Below are 21,236 nucleotides of genomic sequence, written 5' to 3' on the forward strand. Positions count from 1 at the left end.
TACCATACTTTGAATAATCCACAAAATAAGGGTAAATCTGACAATCCTAAAAGTTAAGACCGCAGTAACTGAACATTAAATATCTTTATTTAACTTTAATCATAATACACCCTAATGTCAAAACCACACTCCTCAGGAATCGTACGTTGTAATAGTCAGAAATAAATAGTTTTTTTAAATATCCTTAAACTTTAAACTCTAAGCTTTCTTCAAGACAGCAATAATTTCACTTCGTTTTTCTATTTGATTCATTTATATAAAACTGAAATGAAGTAACAAATATATTTTCGCCAAATTGAATTACATCATCTAAAGTGTGTTGTTTTTTGACCTTCACGTAATCAGTAGCATAGGGTAAACTTTTGGTCAGTACCTGGCAGCACCGTCAGCTGAGAGGTGACTGACTGCTTGACGTTGTGTAGCTTGCTCGGTATTCGTTCTTGTTTAACATTTTAAGAAATTCAGAGAAACAGTGCATACAATAATTTTAGTTCACAGTCAAGATAAACGTCCGCCACAATGAGTGAACTAAGTCAGGAGGAGGTGAGTCCAAATTTTGATCCATAGATGAGCTCCAGCGTAGTGCGTATGGGAAGTCTAATTTCGTAACAAAACAAAGCGTTGGCGTTTGGTAGTCGCGCGAGTTTGTTTGGTCGCACGTGCTGCAGCCTCGTGGTTGTTGCAGATACGGAGACGGAGACTGGCGCGGCTGGCGGCGCTGAGCGGGCCAGGCAGTGCTGCGCCCGCGAGCCCGCCCGCCACTCCTGGCGCGTCCGCGCCCCTGCCCGAGCTGCGCGCCAGCCCGCCTGCGCCCTCCACGGAGCCCAGCACGCCGGAGGACATCGCAAATGCCAACAAACAGCCATTCTATTCAGATGGAGTTAAGAAGAGTGATGATCAGACAGAGATACCCGCTGATGGTTTAATTGTTACAGAAAAGACAGACAATAATTTACTAGATGAGATGCCAGACACAAAAATGACAGATTTGTCTCAGACGAGGCAGTATAGTTTTGATTCTATGGGTGAAGATACACTAGTTAGTTGTGGTTCAGTGCGGGTGGGAAGCTCTCCGCGACCTACTGCAGTAGAGCAAGGCACGCCACGGGAGGACAGCACCTCCCGGTCGATATCTCCAGCACAGTTTGTTGAGCCGTCACCAGTACGGCCACGGCCTAGCAATGCCTCACCAAGCTGCTCTAGACGTTCCCTCTCAATGGAAGTGGATGATGTATCAGAAAGGAATTCCCAGTCTGAGCAACAACAGGAGCCCATGGAGGTATGTGTTCCATATTTTTTAATATCTACAATATGACTTGCATTGAATTCAGAACAATTAAACAAAGCAGGCATTAGATTCACTTGACACAAAAACAAATATGATTTGTTAAAGTTACAGTTATGTTTTGCATCTTTTCAAAATAAGATAAAAAGGTTTATAAGATTCATTCAAATAAGAATGTTATACAAATCTTACTAGTCTTAAACAAGTGTATAAAATATGTATGAAAAACAAGTGTTGGGTAAAATGAACATGTATTTGGATCTCTAATATTTTTATTTGTTTTGCTATATATACAATGACATTCTCAAGATATCCAAGGCTGAATGAGCATGTCACTCAAAGCTCCATGAGAATAAAGGCTTACAAAATTAAAGGACAGCCTTTTGGCTTTAATAAGCCGGAGATAATTGTTTGTGATCCATCATATTGACAAAAGTGTTTACCTATTTAAATTCTTTAAATACATCAAATGGATCAACACTTTATTTTATACAATAGGTTAATAAATGATAAATAAATAAGTATTATAGGACATTTTTACACAGATTGACTAAACCCCACAGTAAGCTCAATAAGGCTTGTTTTGTGGGTACCCAGACAACAATATATATAAATATATAGGAAACACCCATGACTCAGGAACAAATATTTGTGCTCATCACAAAAATAAATGCCCTTAGTGGGATTCGAACCCAGAACCATCGACTTCATAGGCAGGGTCACTACCCACTAGGCCAGACTGGTCGTTAAATGATCAGGCCATGCATATACATTTATAATTGCCATCAACAAATACACTGCCATACAATAGCAATAATAGCATGCATCTTATAAACTGAAATAGAATTAGATGTAATACACTAAAGAAGTGTGACTAACTCTGGTGGCTGGGGCCCCAAGAGCTCTCGGTCTTAGTGGTACCGTTCCCAAATCTCGAGTATATGCAATTCGCCAGCTAGGCACCTTTGAGCATGCATATTGTTAAGTCTTAAAGAAGGCTGTTTTTTTTTTTCTCATAGACATTTGGGTATACAAACTTTATTATACATACTGGTGGCAAACAAAACATGATTTGCTAGCCTGATGATTATGATAACCATAGTCTTATGGTTGCTTAAAAGCCCAAGAGCGCCAGTTGTGCGTCAATACTTTGAAGAAATTCAGGGTGTTGCAATGGTTCTTGTTCTTAACCCTACCCTTGAAGATGCCCACCAAGTTCATAAAAACTTCATCCACACTCTGTTACCTAGTTAGTTGGGAAAAATTCATTGTCTTGTCTTAGAATCTATGCTAGTTGAAAGGTTTTTAAATAATGGCGATTAATCAAGGCCATAACATGACACTGTTAATTGTTACATTATATAAGAAGCTACGCACGTTTTGATAATGGGTGTCAGTTAATGCATTATAATGCTAAAATGTAAATTCCTACACCTCATTTACATTAAATTGCTCTTCAAAAAGGTTTGTATACTGTGACATGACACGCTCAAGATAACACGGTTAAATCAGAAGTGTACACTTGTTCAGTTAATCTTAGCTACAAAGATAGCTATAATACACAGACCTTATTCAGCGTTTGTTCTTATTCCTTGTCAATATCGACCCCATATGTGTTAGAGTTAGACCAAGGTAAGTAGGCAGCGATTTTGATAGTCTAGACAGTGCAAATGTAATTTTAAACTTCTATAAAATTATCGCTTTTAAATAACACTTGCGCAGTCTGTGCTATCAAAATCGCTGCCAACTGAGCTTAGTCTAACTCTATCGGCTTATCGCGCGATGCGCGCTACCGCCAGCCGATTTCTTAATGTCAAACCGTCTCATAACCCAGAACACACCACAACTCCTTTGCATCTGGCTTAAAATGATCAGTTTTGGAGATCGCGTCCGGTTTCTTTAAAAATGTGTCCGAAAATGGTATTAAAGGTATTAAAAGTTTTCCAACCCCTGGGCTATTATTGGTTTTTAAGGTATTCACCTCGAAATAATCACTAGCATCCTTTCATCTTGTCAACGATAGGTTCGTCCTGGCTCTCTTATCTGGGGTCATTAGTCGAGTTATGGCCCCTACCGCAAAATATAAGCACACTCGTGACGCCAATGACCTCTTTTTATTCGCCTTAAGCAGGGGAGATCATAGACCTAATCTTGACCGAAGCTAAACGTTTAATCCAGAATGATGCAGTTACACGTTGAAACATAAGTGGATTTACCGCCAAGGAAATGAGGTTTTATTTTATTACCACTGAATTCTTGTCGTTTATTTTAAAAGTTCGCTGCATTTGGGAAATCAGCGAAAGTCCGTAAATATTGAAGACACTAAAAGTGCGTGAATATTCGAAACGTGACTGACGTAAGTATATTATAGTTTCTACATTATTCTGGTGTGGGGACAGCTCAGCGCAAGCCTCCTCTCATAAAAGGGTTTGAGTTGTAGCTGCATAGTATGTGTCCGCGCCAGCCCAATGCGGATTAGAGACTTTTTAAATGTGTGTGTTCTGAGATATCGTTTCCGGCCAAGAACATTGAAAACAGGTCACATTTTATTGCAATGTCTGTTTGCAATGTCTAAAACGGTGGCGGGGCGTCCATAGAACTCGATTTCTATCGGCTTGCTTAGTGTTACACAATTAAGCACCTATTTCTTAGATGTCTCAAAGGAAAAGAAGGTCAAATTAGCTCTGGCTTTCCCATCGTATCGCCACTGACTTGGTATCAACAAAGTTGTTCATTATATTCGCTCTCGACAAAAACAGTTGATCTTGACTTTGAGCCTGAACCCAGTTATAACGTGACCCCGAGACTCTTAATAACTACATATAATCGGAGATCACATTCACACTGGTACGCAATAAGCCGTGCACCGCGCGCGCACTGACCAAACCTAACCAGAGCTTCTGTTACGTGACACTCGCTCGTGGGTCGTGACGTCACAATATAATGTCCGCGTTTCGTAGGCGCACCTATTACATCATATCATTTATTCATTGTTCGCTTTCTAGATTGCCCGAACTACAATAAGATCTCGGAAAGTCTTCCGATAAAATATGAGTTGTGAAACATTTACGGGATATGGCTGAAACATTGGTGACGCATTCCTACACAAGCATAGAAGTGACTTACTCATGTGAAGGCTTGCTACTTCAGAATTGTTACATGCACTTTTTCGTCCCTTTTACATTGATTTATACCTATATTACTTCGTAAAGACAGCTGATACGAAGTGGGCCAGTACATTGGTGTTAAATCGCGTTGTGCGCAACCAATGCCAGCCAGTCGTGCAGTCTAATGCAACTAAAAGCAAAAAAACTTTTATATATACACTGAAATACACTCCATATACATGTTTTTGTTCCTACTGGCTGCATAAGATTCAAATTAGATTGGACTATCGAGAAATCTGAATCGTCTTCAAACGAATCGCTCTTCAAACGAGTTTTTTGTTTTTGGAAAACCTTCTAGATCGTTGCAGTCTGAAACCGAACTAAGAAATGTGGGTCGAGTCCTCATAGAGGTTTTTGTAATGCATTTTGTAAAACACATCTCTACGGGATATTTCATTAACAAACATGACGCATTTATAACGGCACGTGAGCATAATGCGCCTCTGACCTGGTTCATATAAATCCCAACTACACGGTCTGACCAATTAATACCACTTACGGTCTAACCGGAAAACTTGTCGGCAGAAGTCAATCCTTGACTTACACCGGATTTTTCGCGTAGTTTCCTTAACTCTGAGCCCTTTTAGAGCTCGCCGCATGGCTCCGTTCAGATATATTTTTCGAAATACATGATCGCTAAGAGTACAACGGTACAGTCTTACTAGCTTAATACGATTGTTCGCGTAATAAGTAGTTTTACACCGGTCCTTGCTACTTATTTGCTAGGTACAGCGAAGATTACAGTTACTAGGTACAGCGAAGATTGATCAGCTAGAATAGAACTCCTAAAGGAAATATGTACGGTGTTTTTTTAATCCGTTAATTTTAAGATTGCATTCCTGAGCTTAAATTAAGCAACTTACCGGTATTCTAATTAACTCCAGTTTGGGGATAATCAATGATTTTTATATATGATAAGGCCCCTACGAGCGTGTACACTTGGCTTAGGGCCTGTTCACATATTGATTAGTGTTGAGTATGAGTTTATGCATTTAGTATCAAATTATTATCTCGGATGATCGATATTCGAAATGTCATTGATATATCATAGTTTTCAATTGTTTGGCGAATTGGACTGTATTACGACATCGCTATTATTACTTTTTATGAAAAAAATTTGAAAATTTAATTAATGTATTTAGCCATACCCCGAAGTAAACATAGTATAAAAAAAACACCGTATAGATATTTACACCTTTTCAGAGTACCTTTCCAGTGATACATTGTAATATTTAACCTAATAACAAGAAAAATTGTTCTAAGCTATTTAGCCTCGTAACTAATGGACAGAGAAAGAGTCACGGTCGCCGAGTCGGTGTAATTAACAGTATAGATATCGATCGATACCGCCGTGTAGGTATCTCCGGCATTGGGGTAACCACAGACCGCCAGCGATCCTCACATTCAATGTTCACGTTGTATGGTGTTGTGAATTTCCTCATCATTGTTTTGTTCACGTGTAGGTATCTATGGAGCACTTAAAATATATTACGAAGTAGGGGCAGTAATCAAATTTAGGTTTAGAATTGATTTTATGTGACTTGCTAAGGATTTGGGGAGCATTCATTCATAATTTTGGTGCAGACCAAAAGTGCTTCAGGGTTCTATATACATAATTACATATTAAAAAGCCCCAGTGTCCTTCACTTCCTTCAGTTTCGGTATTATTTATGTTTTCTGTTTTCTAAATATCACTTAATAAGTCCCTCCCATACTATATTATATTTTATTGAACTTGGTAAAGAATACAATACAATTTAATCAAAAGCGAAAGGACAATACATACTACAATTATCAGCACCAAAGTCAGTAGAACGTTGCCTGATCAAAGTGATCAAAATGGCGGTCAAGGGAGCAGGTGGGCGGTTCGTAGGAGTCGTAGGACTCAATGCGCTTTTAGGTCAACATCGCTTAGGTACACTAATGTATTGCGTAGGCTCGTTTGAGTACTTAAATAGGAGATGCATCAGACTCAATAGAGATCGTCCGTACATCACAGTAACAAGGTAATTTACTCGTATTACCAAAATGGTTTAAGTATTGGACTTTAAGTAAAAGCGTACCGAACAAGTTATTCAAAAACATTGAGATGAAACTGTTTTGTATACTTGCGCCTTAGTCGTAGAAGGCACTAACGCTCAACGGTTACCAGATCGTACTGAATTATTTACAAGTATAACGGTTCTGTTTATCGCTCAACGAAAACGTTGCCTGTTCAAAATGGGATCAGTTGCCTGATCAGAATACAATAAAAAGTTCTCCTTTGGTCTCATTATTATTTATTTACACCTTTTCAGAGTACCTTTCCAGTGATACATTGTAATATTTAACCTAATAACAAGAAAAATTGTTCTAAGCTATTTAGCCTCGTAACTAATGGACAGAGAAAGAGTCACGGTCGCCGAGTCGGTGTAATTAACAGTATAGATATCGATCGATACCGCCGTGTAGGTATCTCCGGCATTGGGGTAACCACAGACCGCCAGCGATCCTCACATTCAATGTTCACGTTGTATGGTGTTGTGAATTTCCTCATCATTGTTTTGTTCACGTGTAGGTATCTATGGAGCACTTAAAATATATTACGAAGTAGGGGCAGTAATCAAATTTAGGTTTAGAATTGATTTTATGTGACTTGCTAAGGATTTGGGGAGCATTCATTCATAATTTTGGTGCAGACCAAAAGTGCTTCAGGGTTCTATATACATAATTACATATTAAAAAGCCCCAGTGTCCTTCACTTCCTTCAGTTTCGGTATTATTTATGTTTTCTGTTTTCTAAATATCACTTAATAAGTCCCTCCCATACTATATTATATTTTATTGAACTTGGTAAAGAATACAATACAATTTAATCAAAAGCGAAAGGACAATACATACTACAATTATCAGCACCAAAGTCAGTAGAACGTTGCCTGATCAAAGTGATCAAAATGGCGGTCAAGGGAGCAGGTGGGCGGTTCGTAGGAGTCGTAGGACTCAATGCGCTTTTAGGTCAACATCGCTTAGGTACACTAATGTATTGCGTAGGCTCGTTTGAGTACTTAAATAGGAGATGCATCAGACTCAATAGAGATCGTCCGTACATCACAGTAACAAGGTAATTTACTCGTATTACCAAAATGGTTTAAGTATTGGACTTTAAGTAAAAGCGTACCGAACAAGTTATTCAAAAACATTGAGATGAAACTGTTTTGTATACTTGCGCCTTAGTCGTAGAAGGCACTAACGCTCAACGGTTACCAGATCGTACTGAATTATTTACAAGTATAACGGTTCTGTTTATCGCTCAACGAAAACGTTGCCTGTTCAAAATGGGATCAGTTGCCTGATCAGAATACAATAAAAAGTTCTCCTTTGGTCTCATTTAACAGAAATACTTCCCATGCTCTGACGAATCAATCGCAATCGACGGACCGATTAACGTAACTGACAGAGAACAACAAACGATATATCTAAATTCTGATGACATAAATAAAGAAAGGAATTTAATGCGCGTCATGTGCAAATCAAGTCGAGCAAAAGGGAAGTAAAGGAACTGTATTACGTTTTGTATTGGTAGCCAGTTCCAGTTCTAGGATCAGTTTTAGTTCATCTTGCCTTAACAACTGTTCAAGTCCTTAACTGTTTTATCCATACGAACTGTGACGGTTGTTCTCATGTAACATTGGTATCAGGTGGAAGACAATGACTCGACCGCGTCGCCGGCACGAAAGATCTCCCGGTCCCGGACGGTCAGCTGTACAGAACTGACGGAGGAGCAGCTGCGGACCATCGTCGGCAAGATCCTCCAGGTGTCATGGTCAGAAGACAGTGCTGGTAAGTAGGGCACAAGAAAACGTGTGCAATGGTATCCTTCAGTTGTAGGGATTTTGGATTGCTCCCCATGTATTATTAAGGTATCTAACTTCATTATAAATGAACTGTATACCAATTAGATATCTTGCATCTTATTGTTTTGAGATGATTTGGGCAAAAGCGGGTTTTGAATGCAATGTTTTCTTGCAGGCGGTATTTACGTACCTTCAGTCGCGGCGTCGCTGCTCGACAACCCTAAGCTAAGTTTAGAGGAAATGGCGTCAGAGGCTCTCATGGACGTCATCCTCCAGATATCCAACGGCGCTGACCCCCTAAACCAAAAACTCATCGCCGTTTCTGAAACAACCAAAAGACTGAATGAAGATTGTGGCGACGACACTTTAACTGGAGGTGGCCCGTTGTCTTCAGACAATGATCCGGACAAGTCGGGTTGCCCCGCGCCCTCTTTACCAATCCCTAAAACGATCCCCACACAGGGGTTAGCAGTTAGTTACATATTAAGATTCTACAACAATATAAACATATATGAAAGAGAGCATCCAAAGAAGAGTTCGGAGCCGCCTTTGAGTGATTTCTTACAGAACTTGAGAACTTTGCTTGTGAGTCAGTTAGTGTTAGTGCTGCGAGACAAGATGGACCTGGAGAAGTGCCGGAAATCACCGTTGTTGCCATATTTACTTATCGGTAACGCGCCTACCGGGCTGGTGCCAGAATTATTGGTCGCCACGTACTTGGATAAAGAAGTTTTTGAAGACGTAAGTCAATTTCGTTTAATGGTACTATTCATTATTAACAAAACACATTTTTTTTTCAGAATATTAAAGACTAATATAGGAAATCCACTTAGTATGACATATTAAAGCGCGCGGTTGTTTTATGCGATAAACGCAGCGTTAAACGCAATGCGTTTTCCGCACACCCATTTTACAACAGATAATCTAATGACACTATATGATTACAGTAAACGCATTCTCATTTTTCCTACATCCCATTGACGTATGCGTCTTTACAGCGAAAGCTTGATTAAGTTTCACTAATTTGTAGTACAAAAAGCTATAGAAACAAAATTACATCACAGAGCCTGGCCTAAACTAAATGTGAAATACTGAAATAGTCGTTGCGCTCGTAATAAATTAAAAAAAAAAACCTCATTCAAATGATATTATTTTAGTTTTATAAAATCGAATTCAAGTGACTTTACAAGCGCTACAAGAAACATGCCTGCATATCAATATGTTCAAGTACAGCTGCAAGTTAGTTCGAGGGAGGAATGAACAACAAGGCTTCCCGCAGGTGTTCGTGCCGCTGCTGATGGGCATCCGGTCCGAGATGCGCGGCTGCGTGTCGGCGGCCCTGCGCGCGCTGCGCTCGCTGTGCGAGCTGCGCGCCGGGCCGCGGCACGCGCAGCGGCCCGTGTGCGAGCTGGTGGCGCGCCTGCCGGCGCTGTGCCCCGCCGCCGTCACCACCGCGCCCGGCCGCGAGATCGCGCGCGTCAGCTTCCTCGGCCCCTTCTTCTCTGTGAGTATACCTTGCTATTTGCTGTTTCCTAAGGCCCCGCTCTCTGGTTGACATGTTGCTGAATTGCCATGTGATGCTCTGCGCAGCGTTAAGTATTAGCCAGAGTCCAAACTCGTTTCCTCGCTACTCAGGATTGTGACTGTGTCAGGTATTGAGTGGTTTGGTTTGTGATCTCCTATTTAGTGAAAATTACAGATATCTACAGGTGCTTCAGGTCAGACATCATTATTAAGGTTCATATTGAATCCAGTCGTCTCAAGGTTACTAGGTCGTCTAAATCCAGACACAACCCCTAGCAGCATTAGTGTTACCGGTACCTTTAAGCAACGACATGTGATCGTCCGACACAGCTTTCAATCCGGTCTCTTCTTTGCTGTGGCGTAAGTAGAATTCATCCTTGCCGCGCCACCTGTATTATAGTATGTAAATGTATATGTATGTTCTCCAAATGAAAAAATAATTTAAAAGAATCCTTAACCATATTTACAAAAGTGCACTAAACACAAACAGTAATGTCGTTAACGAAAAAGCATATAATACAGGAAAAAATATAATTACTAGGGAAATTAGAGCGAGAACTAAAAACTTACCGAACGCAGGTTATGCGGGGTCAGCCATACGCTTACAAACAAATCCAGTCATCAATCAATATGCGCCCTCCAAAACTAGGTTACGGGTAGCATACAACTTTCTGGGCCACGACCGAGCGGGCCCAGTGTCAAGGGCATACAACTAAACTTATATGTACCTATATTTTGATATCATATACATATGTTTATCTTCGTAGGAATATTATCACTTAGTCGCCGGAATGATCCTCGGTCGCTCAATAAATTGATATGATTAAGGCGAAGACGGTGGCTTATTGACCGTGCGAGATCGAAGGTCTCCGTTTCAGCTGGCAAAGCTTTCGTATTTACGGTTGGCCAGCTCCTCTACAGCCTCTGCAGGTCGTATTTCTCAACCGATTTTCGTAACACTTTCAGACACAACACACACACAACAACAACAATACAATTATTCGATTTATTTTTGTCAGTTCAGTATATGGCCATTTTCAAAGTGGCGGAGCCATGGGGGTTTGTGAGGTCTACAGTTTACAGACCCACTAGTGTCTGATCTAGCTATGATCTATGTCTGATAGATCTATGTTAGTGTATCTGTAGGGCAAGCCGAAGGTGATTCGGCTTAAGGTGCCGATTACTTTTGTTTTTGTTACAACTTACAACAAATTTAAATTCAAAAACATGATATCCGCGGTCCCGAGCATTCACATTCATGACATTCATCTCGCTCACGCTTATGCTCAGTGAGAGTGAGAGAAGAACACGAACCTATGGGGCCTTAATATTTTTTTGAAGGGTGTATGTGTAGGTTGTGTAGCTCAATTGACTTAAAATAGGCAAGACGGTGGGCATTGGATTCTATAAAGCTTCGCCAATGAGGTGTATCTTTCTTGTTTATTCTCGAACATTCCTGAATTTGCTGTCCCTACAATAGTATTTTATGCAACAGTTGTATAAGAAGGGTCAAAAAAGGCGAGTGGCGTGAGTTACAATGTGAGCCGGAGCCGAAGGCGTAGGCGAACATTGTAAAGGAATACGCCACGAGAATTTTTTGACCTACTTATACAACGTTGCATACAATATTTTTCCTACGAGTCAACAAAAATAAATCTTAATTTAGGTAAACAAATTACAGCAAAAGTATATAGCCAAGACGCGCGAGCATACCTTGTTACGCGCCCGGCCCGCCCCGGGCCGCGGCCGGCCGGTCGGCGACACCTCCTCGTAACTCGTGAGGCCCTGGTACTTGCTACTTGCTAAATTAATTTTTTGGACAGTTTTTTCTCAATTTTGGCCAACGTAGCCTACGGACACTAACAAACAACGCTAAGCGTTGCTATATTACGGGTGTCACATGCGTGTTTCTGACTTATGAAGTAATTATTTTTACTATGCAACCAAATGAATATTTTGTAAGTTGGCAGCAATGCACTTAGTCTAAAACTGTATTCGTTTTGGTTTTGTTAGGTTGGTAGCCATTAATCGCAGTAACGTTATAGCTTATAAAAGCACAAGAGCTTTTATGAGGAATAGACAATATAGACTTTTCTTGAAATCTTTTATGTATGTTATTATATTCGTGTTAATGAATGCATAAATGACAGATAACAGTAGAGGAGTAGGAAAAATATATTCAGATCAGTTCCGATGTTATGATTGTTATGAATGTTATATGATCTACGTACCATCAGCCGCAAAAGTGCATGGCGATTTTATCATTGAATTAATTCATAATTTCTCCATGCATTTTTTCAGTTCACTGTACATTGTACATACACTATTTTAAATGTTATTCTAGTGCAGACTTTTGTTGGATCTGGGGGATGTTTTGTTTACCTACGTCAAGAGTGTTTTCGCTACGATACCTGTATTTGTTTTTATGCTATCGTGAAATCTCAACATGTATTTAACTTAACTTGTTCCTAAAAGCAGACTTATTTAATTTATTTTAATTTACATTTTCTAGTGATTACGCGAGCGCTCAAGTGAATCGTATCCGATTATTCGGTGACATCTTGATACTTGTAACTCTCATAAAGTTTACTAGAAAGGAGGAAACGTGAGACTATTATGGCTAGCGTAATAGCTACCAGATATGCTACGCTATAAATACATACTTAATCTTATACCTTTAAACGTGCAATTCTTGTATATATATATTTCTGTGATCTCGGAAACGGCTCTAACGATTTCGCAGAAATTTGGTATATGGGGGTTTTTGGGGGTATACAATAGATCTAGATTAGTCTTATGTTTGGGAAAACGCGTGTTTTCGAGTTTTCATGCGTTTTTTCTTTCGACGCAGAATATGGTCGCTAATTTCGTGTTGCCGGCCACTATCCGTCTGGTCCAGCGGGTTAAACCGCGGACGACTAGAAACGAGTGTTACGGGTTCGAATCTCGCCCGGTGATTAACTTTTGTTTTTTTTTATATGTTCAAGTTTATATATAATTTTTTAATTTTTATTGTTTGAGACAAGTTTAATTTATTAAAAAAATGTAGTTAAGATTATCACCTATACAGCACCATATTACAATAAATAGTTATAACCGAGCAAAACTCGGTCGCCCAGGTACTATATATTATACACTATTCGGACGATCGAACTTTATATAAAAAAATAACTTTTAAAATTGCCAAAAACAATTCATCCTATAAATGGTAGCATGCCTATGTTAACACACAGTATTTATTTCAGATATCGTTATTCGCGGAGGAAAACCCCCGTCTTGCCGAGCGTCTTTTCGCAACGGGCTCAGGCGACCGCAGCTTAGCCTTCGCGTTACAACTCGAAGTGGAAGCTAGCAGGAATACGCTTCACAACATCTGCCATAACATCCTGCTGTGCCCTGATGCGAGGGAGCCTTTCCTAAACTACTTCGCCGCACTACTGCAGAGGAATGAGCGCAGAGCGCAGTTGCAGACTGACGAGAGATCGCTGGCCGGTGAGTGATTAAATATCAATTAGAATACAACCAGTTTCGACACTTATTACAATGGTTTAAGGTTTACTTACAGACAAAAGGCTCTTCGTTTAAATTGTAGGATTAACCTTAGCGCCACTGGCCACGAGTATAGGTACGATACGTCTTCATCTCTCTCGTTGTTTATCATTTATAAATAAATATCTGGGAGACCGAGCTTTGCTCGGATAACATAAAAACTCAAATAAGCGTGTTTTCCCAGAGATAAGATCTAGCTAGATCGATTTTTTGCCCCCGAATACCCCCATATATCAAATTTTACTCATTTAGTTACGCGCCTTTCGGAAACTCTTCTCAGTTTTTTTTTTTATAAAACTGTAACGTTTTCATTATTTTATTAATGCTTGATTTTGATGAAGTCCAAAGTACCTACAAACTGTAACTTTGAAAGTTGAATATGAATAATTCACTCGAATTTGCATTTTGTCATGATTTTATAAATGGCTTTTTGGAGATAGAATCACTGATTTTGGCACGAACATAGGTACGTTTCTATTTCAGTGGCCACTTGGAATAAAAAACAGTATCAATGTTCAGGCACAAATTGGTATGTTCTCGGAAACATGTGATGTGTAAAAATCGTAAAAAGACAATTACAGAAGAGTTTATCCACCTGGCGTTGACTCTTACGGCTTACGGCGGTTGCTACGAAGTGTCATTATTCACTGTTCAAAAATACTAATGTTGAAATTATTCGAGATGAACATTTGTAACAAATGAAATCATTCTGAAATCGACTTTAACGTGTAAGCAACAGTAATTATAATAGCAGACTTTTTTGTTTTCGTTCATCTCAAAACATTTCAATCATAAGCAAGTTGTGTTTTCACTCTTGGCAGTCGAGCAAACGAGCACGCCTATGTACTCGAACGACATTGACTTTTGAGTAACGGTTTTTGGGAGCAGGTGCTAATGAAATGACGTCTGAGCGTCTATCGTTCATTAATTAGATGTCTGATTGCGAAGGAAAAGTTTTCTTTTGTCCACGCAACTATGACGTGACGTAAATAGGTATTGGAAATTCGTTATCGCTCACGATTTTCACTTTAAACAGAGTAATAAATAAAATAATTCACTTATATGTTAGTAATGTGTTACCTATCCTAAGAATTTTTGTTACCGATTAGTCGTGTTTATGCAATATTTGTAATAAAATATGTAGCGTGGAACAAGTTCATAATGCGGAAAATTCAGAATAAATTAAATTTCCTGAGCATACTGCGCTTTTCATTATTTTCTATCCAACAAAACTGACCATTGAGGCCAAGAGCAAGGACGTTCAATATAAAAATACCCACACAGGTCAGTTTGAATAATAGATACTACGTTGGAGTTCCCTTATACGTCTATGTGCGCATATACTTTACCCGTGCATTGAGGAACTAAATATACGCCGGTAGTACTACGCCCTGAGCTTGTTTGGTTAATAAAAACAAGACTGTTTAATGACTGGCGAAAATAGCGCGCATGTTCCTCCGAAATGTCGCTCACCTCCGTTGCTATTAGACAATTTTGTATTGGAACCGCTCCAATTTATTTACTTCCCAGCATCCAGATTGACTCATTAGATTCTGTGAAAATATTTATGTTTACTTGTTCTTTGAAGAAGTTGCGAGAATAAGCGCGTCGTCAATTGTTTTAGCTAACAGACGCGTCTAATGCTACATTTCCATTTACATACGTGTTTGAATTATCTCGATCACCTACAAACTGTAACTTTAGGAGATTGAAAGATATACCTTACCTACGTATTATTGTCATTGTGCAATGATACAAAGTGGCCCAGAATTAAAATTTAGTGGAAGTATTTGTTCAGTTGCATACTGAACATATACTTCCACTAAATTTTAACGTTTAACGTTTTCATGAAAAATCGCTTGACGAAATATACCTTACTTCTCATCAATTTAGCCATGTTTGCGTTAATGCTATTTTGGGACATGTTCAGTTCTTATAATGGACCACCATGAAACACGACTCAAGCAATTCCTTCCTTCAGGTTTCATAGTGACCCATGGTTTCATTTAGCGGAGTGTGCGAGAAGCCATGGCATAAAGTTTGGCGCGTCGATGAAATTTGTCTGAGCTTTTACCTTGCACTTTATAGCACGGTCGCCTTGACACCCTCTTTAATTCGCGATCTCCCGAACAGATCGCTTTGTCGAACGACGTGATTCATCCTTTGTTATAAATGCTCCGTCACGTAGGTATACAGCAATACCGGCAATACGTGTAAATAAACTTGCCCCAAATAAGATAATTTAACGTTTGTGCAGCAGATGGTTTACTTGAAACAACATGTTCCGCGGTTTCGCACAAACCTTTTGTTATAATATTTTATTTGCATCAAATGTTAATTTTCTGGGACATCTATTTTGCAGTATTCAATGGTGGACTAATTTTATTATCTAAGTTAACGAAATATATGATCCATATTATTTAAATAAAGACGTACGTCATGAATAGTGTTTTATTCACTTTTCGTAAGTAATAGTGTGTTATAAATCTGCGAATGCGTTAACGATTGAATAACTAATGATTGATTCATCACTGTCCATCATTAATTGCTATACCTAAACCGTTTTGACAATATGTTTCCAACCACTACTTTATAAAATGGGCTAACTCACAAACGTTTTATTTTGTATTACCTAAAACCAATAAGGTGCCTTATTGGCTTATTGTGTAACTGTAAACTGTACTTACTGTAAAAGTTAACCTTCAATCATTGTAACACCAACGAATATTTAGGAAAAATAATCCGTGATTCCTTTATCTTTCTTCAGCCACTGTGATGAATAGGATATGTAAAAAAATTATCATCATTATCAGGTCAATTATCATTATTCGTTTGTCAGCTATTAGAGATCTGACTTTATGAATCTATAGATGCTACGATGTCTATAGATTGTGTTGTGTACTCATCAAATCTTACTTTCCAAGAGTGATCCTGCCAGAGATATATTGCAAAAGCTAATTAAACTGTCTAATCAAAAATCTCCTTCCAGGTGATGGTTTCATGCTGAACGTGTGCTCAGTACTACAGCTGCTCTCCGTCCGCATTAAGCTGGAGCGAGTGTACCCCTTGTACGCCTTCCAGCCCGACTCATGGGCTAACGTGCGAGACGAAACGCGACTGTACTTCACGGCGCAAGAGGCTCAGGATTGGCTCGATGAACTAAGTAAGATTGTTTGCCTTTTGATTGAACTATAGAGCTACTTATTCTCAGTTTGTATTAAACTGTAACGCGTGTACTCTTTGTACACCTACAGTCGACTCGTGGGCTAACGTAAGAGAAGGGACACGGTTGTCCTTTTGCTGCGCGAGGGGTACAGAAAGTTTCTTAACTGGCTCGATGAACTAAGTAGGTTGAATTGCGTTTGATTGGGTCATAAATTCACTTCAGCCTTATTGAATGGCTGTACTTATTATTAACTTATTTATTTCTATTGAAGCACATAACACTACACATACACATCTTTGACCGTGCACAGCGATTAAGATCATTTAGAATTTTCATGTGTATGTTCTAGATCTAGATATTTAGAAGACAATATCTGAAGATATTATCTTGAGTGTCGTTGGTCCAATTCCGATGAAAATAAAAGTGTGTAGAAATTTTAAGATTAGTAATATAAAGTTAATGACTTGCAGACAAAGACCCGGCGCACAAGTGGCCGGAAGCCAAGTTCCAGACGGTGTGCTGGTTCCTGACGCTGCACATGCACCACGTGGCGCTCATCCCCGCGCTGCACACGCACCAGCGCCGCATCCGGTAACATATCTATCAGATAAAACTTCAGACACATACGCACTTGCGGCCACTTCCATTTCAGTATGCGCAAGAATAACGACTGATACAAAGGCGTGGCCGTGGCGGCGCGTGGCCAAGTACAGATGTACTTAACCGCCAAGTTACGATATGGAATGTGCGGCGCGCCGCCGTAGTTGCTACCGCAAGTGTACGCAGTTTTCTCAATTATTCGCGTTCACACTAAAAACCATCATTGCGATGTGGTCTCCGATTGACGCCGTAAGCTGTATATATCGTCACATGATACGAGGATACAGCAACATGTTAGAATTTGACGCATCGCAAAAAGTTGACTGGAGAGCAAAAGGCATTGGACGGTCCAATGTTCCAATCTGGACCCCTGAATCTCTTGGCAACCTTATTTAACCTAAGAATCCCGCAGTCGCTAGTGAATGCCTATTTATCCTATGCTGTGCGTTAGTCGTTCAGGAGTCGTTGGATATCTAGTATGTATTTGATTACTTAATTACCTTTTGCAATATTTTTAGTTGGTTGGTGAGTTGTAAGAACTTTCGAAATTTATTAGTTGGTTTTTTGCATATTCGAAAAAGTCTTACAACTTGCAATTATAATTTACACAACAACTTACAATGTGAACCAGTTGAATTCTCATGAGATTCAGTTTTTATGTTTTACTTTCTTTTTCTACAGAGCATTCCGTGATCTTCAGAAGGTGATCGAGGAGCTGATGGCCGCCGAACCCCAGTGGCGGAACAGCTTCTCCGCGCTGCGCAACCGCGAGCTGCTGCGGCGGTGGAGGCGGCAGATCAAGAGACTACACAGGTGCCGTTATTGTTTACAGTTCATTGTCATGGGTCTGATAGTCATTTGTGCAGAAATGTTTTTGAGTGCGAACTGAAAAGTAAAATGCGCAGTAATAGATGGTTCTCGTAGGTGCCGTGGAACGAGGGAGCACACGATCGGTAGAGATTTTTACTATATCCAGTAGGGGACATCTGTCCTCTGAATGATGAATAGTTGTCATTGATGGCAGTATATTACATCTAGACGCAATTTTATTCTGCATGATTTTAACGCATTCACTGCCAGGAGGCGTGATTTTGTATGATGGTGAACGCATATATGCGTTGTTGGTAGTGAATGTGTTAATAAACGTCAAATAATTAGGCTGAAGAATCATGGAGTCCATAGAGTCAGTCCAAGCAAACTACACTACTCTAACTGTGTCATGCCCAGTATCTCCCCTTGCCTGTTACATATATGAACATAATATGTATCTATTTTTAAGTCGGTTAAATAAAATACCTTGTTTGGGTCTCACGGTAATAAATTTCTTTCATATCTGAAGTAGGTCATATAGTCCGAAATATTAAATGCTAATTTGGAGGGCTCAGTGATGAGTAAACCAATATACTTTGAATATATTTTGGTCCCTTGCAACACTACTGGTAGAAAATATACTGTGGGGAAAATTCAAACCAATAACCACAATATAATGTAGTGCTGTAGAGTCATTTTGCTCATGAAAAGAAAATATTTGTTTTGCCAGTCCCTAGCAGTCTGTATGTCGATTTCATTCTGTTTACTACGGGTCTGTAATTTTCACATTCGACCTTAAAAATACAACGTCATATTATTTTAAAACCTTATTATTTAAAATGAGGGGAGGCCTTTGCCCAGCAGTGGGACACACAAATAGGCTAATAAAAATAAAAAAAATTATTTAAAATATAAACCAATGAGTGATTTACCCAAGTGGATCGAGGCATGTGCAAGATCGTAGTTTATTTTGGTCCGAAAGGTGATTTAAAATGACCACAACTACAGTTTGGATAATATTATTAAATTGAATACTAAAATGTATTACAAAATTACAGTATTCTGGAGAATTGGACTGGATCAATCAGTACCACCACCAGTACCTGTAGTCAGTTCAGTAGTCAGTAGTCTCTACTACCAGTATTTTGTTATGTTAAATTGTTCCTTTGAATTCCTCTCATTTATGACGAAAATCTCACAACATAATGACATGGACAAATGACAAAGAGTCCTGTTGTTATGAAAAGAAGCCCGAAACCCCTTCAGGACCACAAATATAGTTCCTTCAGAACTGGGACGGGAGTCTGACCAATAACTGGCTGATGACTACGGGTGTCGCGGAGGAGCGAGCGACATCTATAATCCCAAAAACAAAATATTTGTTATTGTGACATTTGTTAGTAATCCATCTGACTATTACATTCGACAGACTTTACTTACTTAGACATACTTTACTGACATATTAACTATGACATTCTACTGACTTACTTAATTATGACATACCTATTACTGCCTTATTAATTACAATTTATTACAAATTTGTATCTGCCTAAGATATACTTTACATTTACAATCTGCCAATAAAGTTACGATGACCTTATTTAATTCTATGACATACTTAATACTGATATAATTTACGTTTTATTAGTTACTTGACATTTTAGGTTTCATAGGCGTATACAATAAATAACTCTTTCCTATATGCGAAAAAGATTTTGGTTATTATTGTGGTTTGTGGGCCTTTAAATGCCACGTCGACCAGGTATTGGTCTATTGTGACAGCCCTTTAAAGTTCATTACTGATGCCCGTTGAATCCAGGAAATTCCAGATTCTTTGGGCCGTAATGTTCTGTACCTCATAGGGTTGCAATACGTGCCGCCCTAGGTGGGTACTTCTTTTTGACATTAGTGGTCCACAGGAGCAGAGAATGTGCATTGCAGTCTCCTCTGACTCATGGCAGAACCTGCATGTCGCGTCTTGTTTCTTTCCGATTTGAAACATGTGTTTGTTCAATTTACAGTGTCCAGTCAAAATTCTGGTCACCGCGCAGACTTTGTGTCTTTTGAGCCCTAGAAGCTCCCTAGCATTTTTGCTGTTGAACCCTTTGATTAGAGCTTTCGAGTGTTCTTGTCCTTTTACGAACTTCCACCAATCGTTTGCCCTTATTTTTTCTAAATTGCTGAGCAGTGAATATGCATCCCGTTTTGTGATTCCACAGAACGGTTCTGGGCCGACCAGGGGTGTGTCTGCGCCCTTTCTAGCAAGTTCGTCCGCTTCTTCGTTTCCGTTAATGTCGGAGTGCCCTGGTACCCATCTAAGTGTGACTTTGTTGGAGTTTGCCAGTGCATTGAGGTTTGTTTTACAGTTCTGGACTAGTTTTGAGTTTGACTCAAGGGATTCTAGTGCCAGCAGAGCAGCCTGGCTGTCTGAGTTGATGTAGATATGTTGGTGTCGTAGGTTTTTATCCAGGTTAATCTCCGCACATTTGTTGATGGCGTAGACTTCAGCCTGGAAGATTGAGGCCTGTGTGCCCATGCTGACGCTGGCTCTGAGCTTAGGTCTCTCACCATAGATCCCACATCCTACATCAATGCCTTTCTTGGAACCATCCGTGTACCAAATATGGCTTCCCTCTTCGACGAACATTTGGTTGTTGGTCCATTTGTCTCTAGGAGGTATTTCTACTGTGTACAGTTTATTAAACTGACATTCAGTGTGCGTGTCATCGGTGGGCATGCTAAGGGTTCTATTTGCAAAAACCCAGGCCTTTAGTTTGGTTAATGCTTGAGAGCGCCATTTTGGCCTGTTTAGCGTGCATATTCTGTAGACGCACTGCTTAGCCTCCTTTTGCACCTGCAAGTGGAGTGGTATAATATCCAGCAGTGCGTCTAGGGCCGCCCCCGGTGTCGAGGAGAAGGCGCCTGTTGCTGTTAAACATGCCGTTCGCTGCAGGCTGTTTAGAGTTTCTATTGCCGTCTTTTGGTTGGTTTTGTTACACCAGACTGCGGAGGCGTAGGTAATTATGGGCCTCACAACCGCTGTGTATAACCACATAGCAATTTTGGGTCTTATGCCCCATCTTGCTCCTGCCATTCGACAGCATGACCACATGGCCATTTTCGCTTTTTGTATAATATTTCTTAAGTGAGGGTTCCAAGTTAACTTTTGGTCGAAAGTGACCCCTAGGTACTTGACCTCGTCTGAGAATGGTATTATTTGTCCATTAAGTCTTGGTTCTGTGAGCTTTTCGAGCTTTCGTTTCCTTGTGAATGGTACTATTACAGTCTTGCTCGGATTAATG

The 21,236-nt window shown here is 39.7% G+C and overlaps 1 protein-coding gene across 1 annotated transcript in view; it reads left to right on the forward strand.

Annotated features, from left to right (window-relative positions):
• The first annotated feature begins 344 nt into the window (after positions 1 to 344).
• LOC133526237 (ubiquitin conjugation factor E4 B) overlaps positions 345 to 21,236 on the forward strand; it is a 29,995-nt gene continuing 9,103 nt past the window's right edge. The window contains exons 1-9 of the mRNA XM_061862767.1: positions 345 to 543; positions 686 to 1,279; positions 8,130 to 8,271; positions 8,461 to 9,026; positions 9,565 to 9,789; positions 13,055 to 13,301; positions 16,348 to 16,521; positions 16,995 to 17,115; positions 17,806 to 17,937. Coding sequence (XP_061718751.1) covers positions 520 to 543; positions 686 to 1,279; positions 8,130 to 8,271; positions 8,461 to 9,026; positions 9,565 to 9,789; positions 13,055 to 13,301; positions 16,348 to 16,521; positions 16,995 to 17,115; positions 17,806 to 17,937 — 2,225 coding nt within the window. The 5' untranslated portion in view covers positions 345 to 519. The remainder of the gene's footprint in view (positions 544 to 685; positions 1,280 to 8,129; positions 8,272 to 8,460; positions 9,027 to 9,564; positions 9,790 to 13,054; positions 13,302 to 16,347; positions 16,522 to 16,994; positions 17,116 to 17,805; positions 17,938 to 21,236) is intronic.

Source organism: Cydia pomonella, chromosome 16 (genome assembly GCF_033807575.1).
Source record: "Cydia pomonella isolate Wapato2018A chromosome 16, ilCydPomo1, whole genome shotgun sequence".
NCBI classification, from domain to species: Eukaryota; Metazoa; Arthropoda; class Insecta; order Lepidoptera; family Tortricidae; genus Cydia; species Cydia pomonella.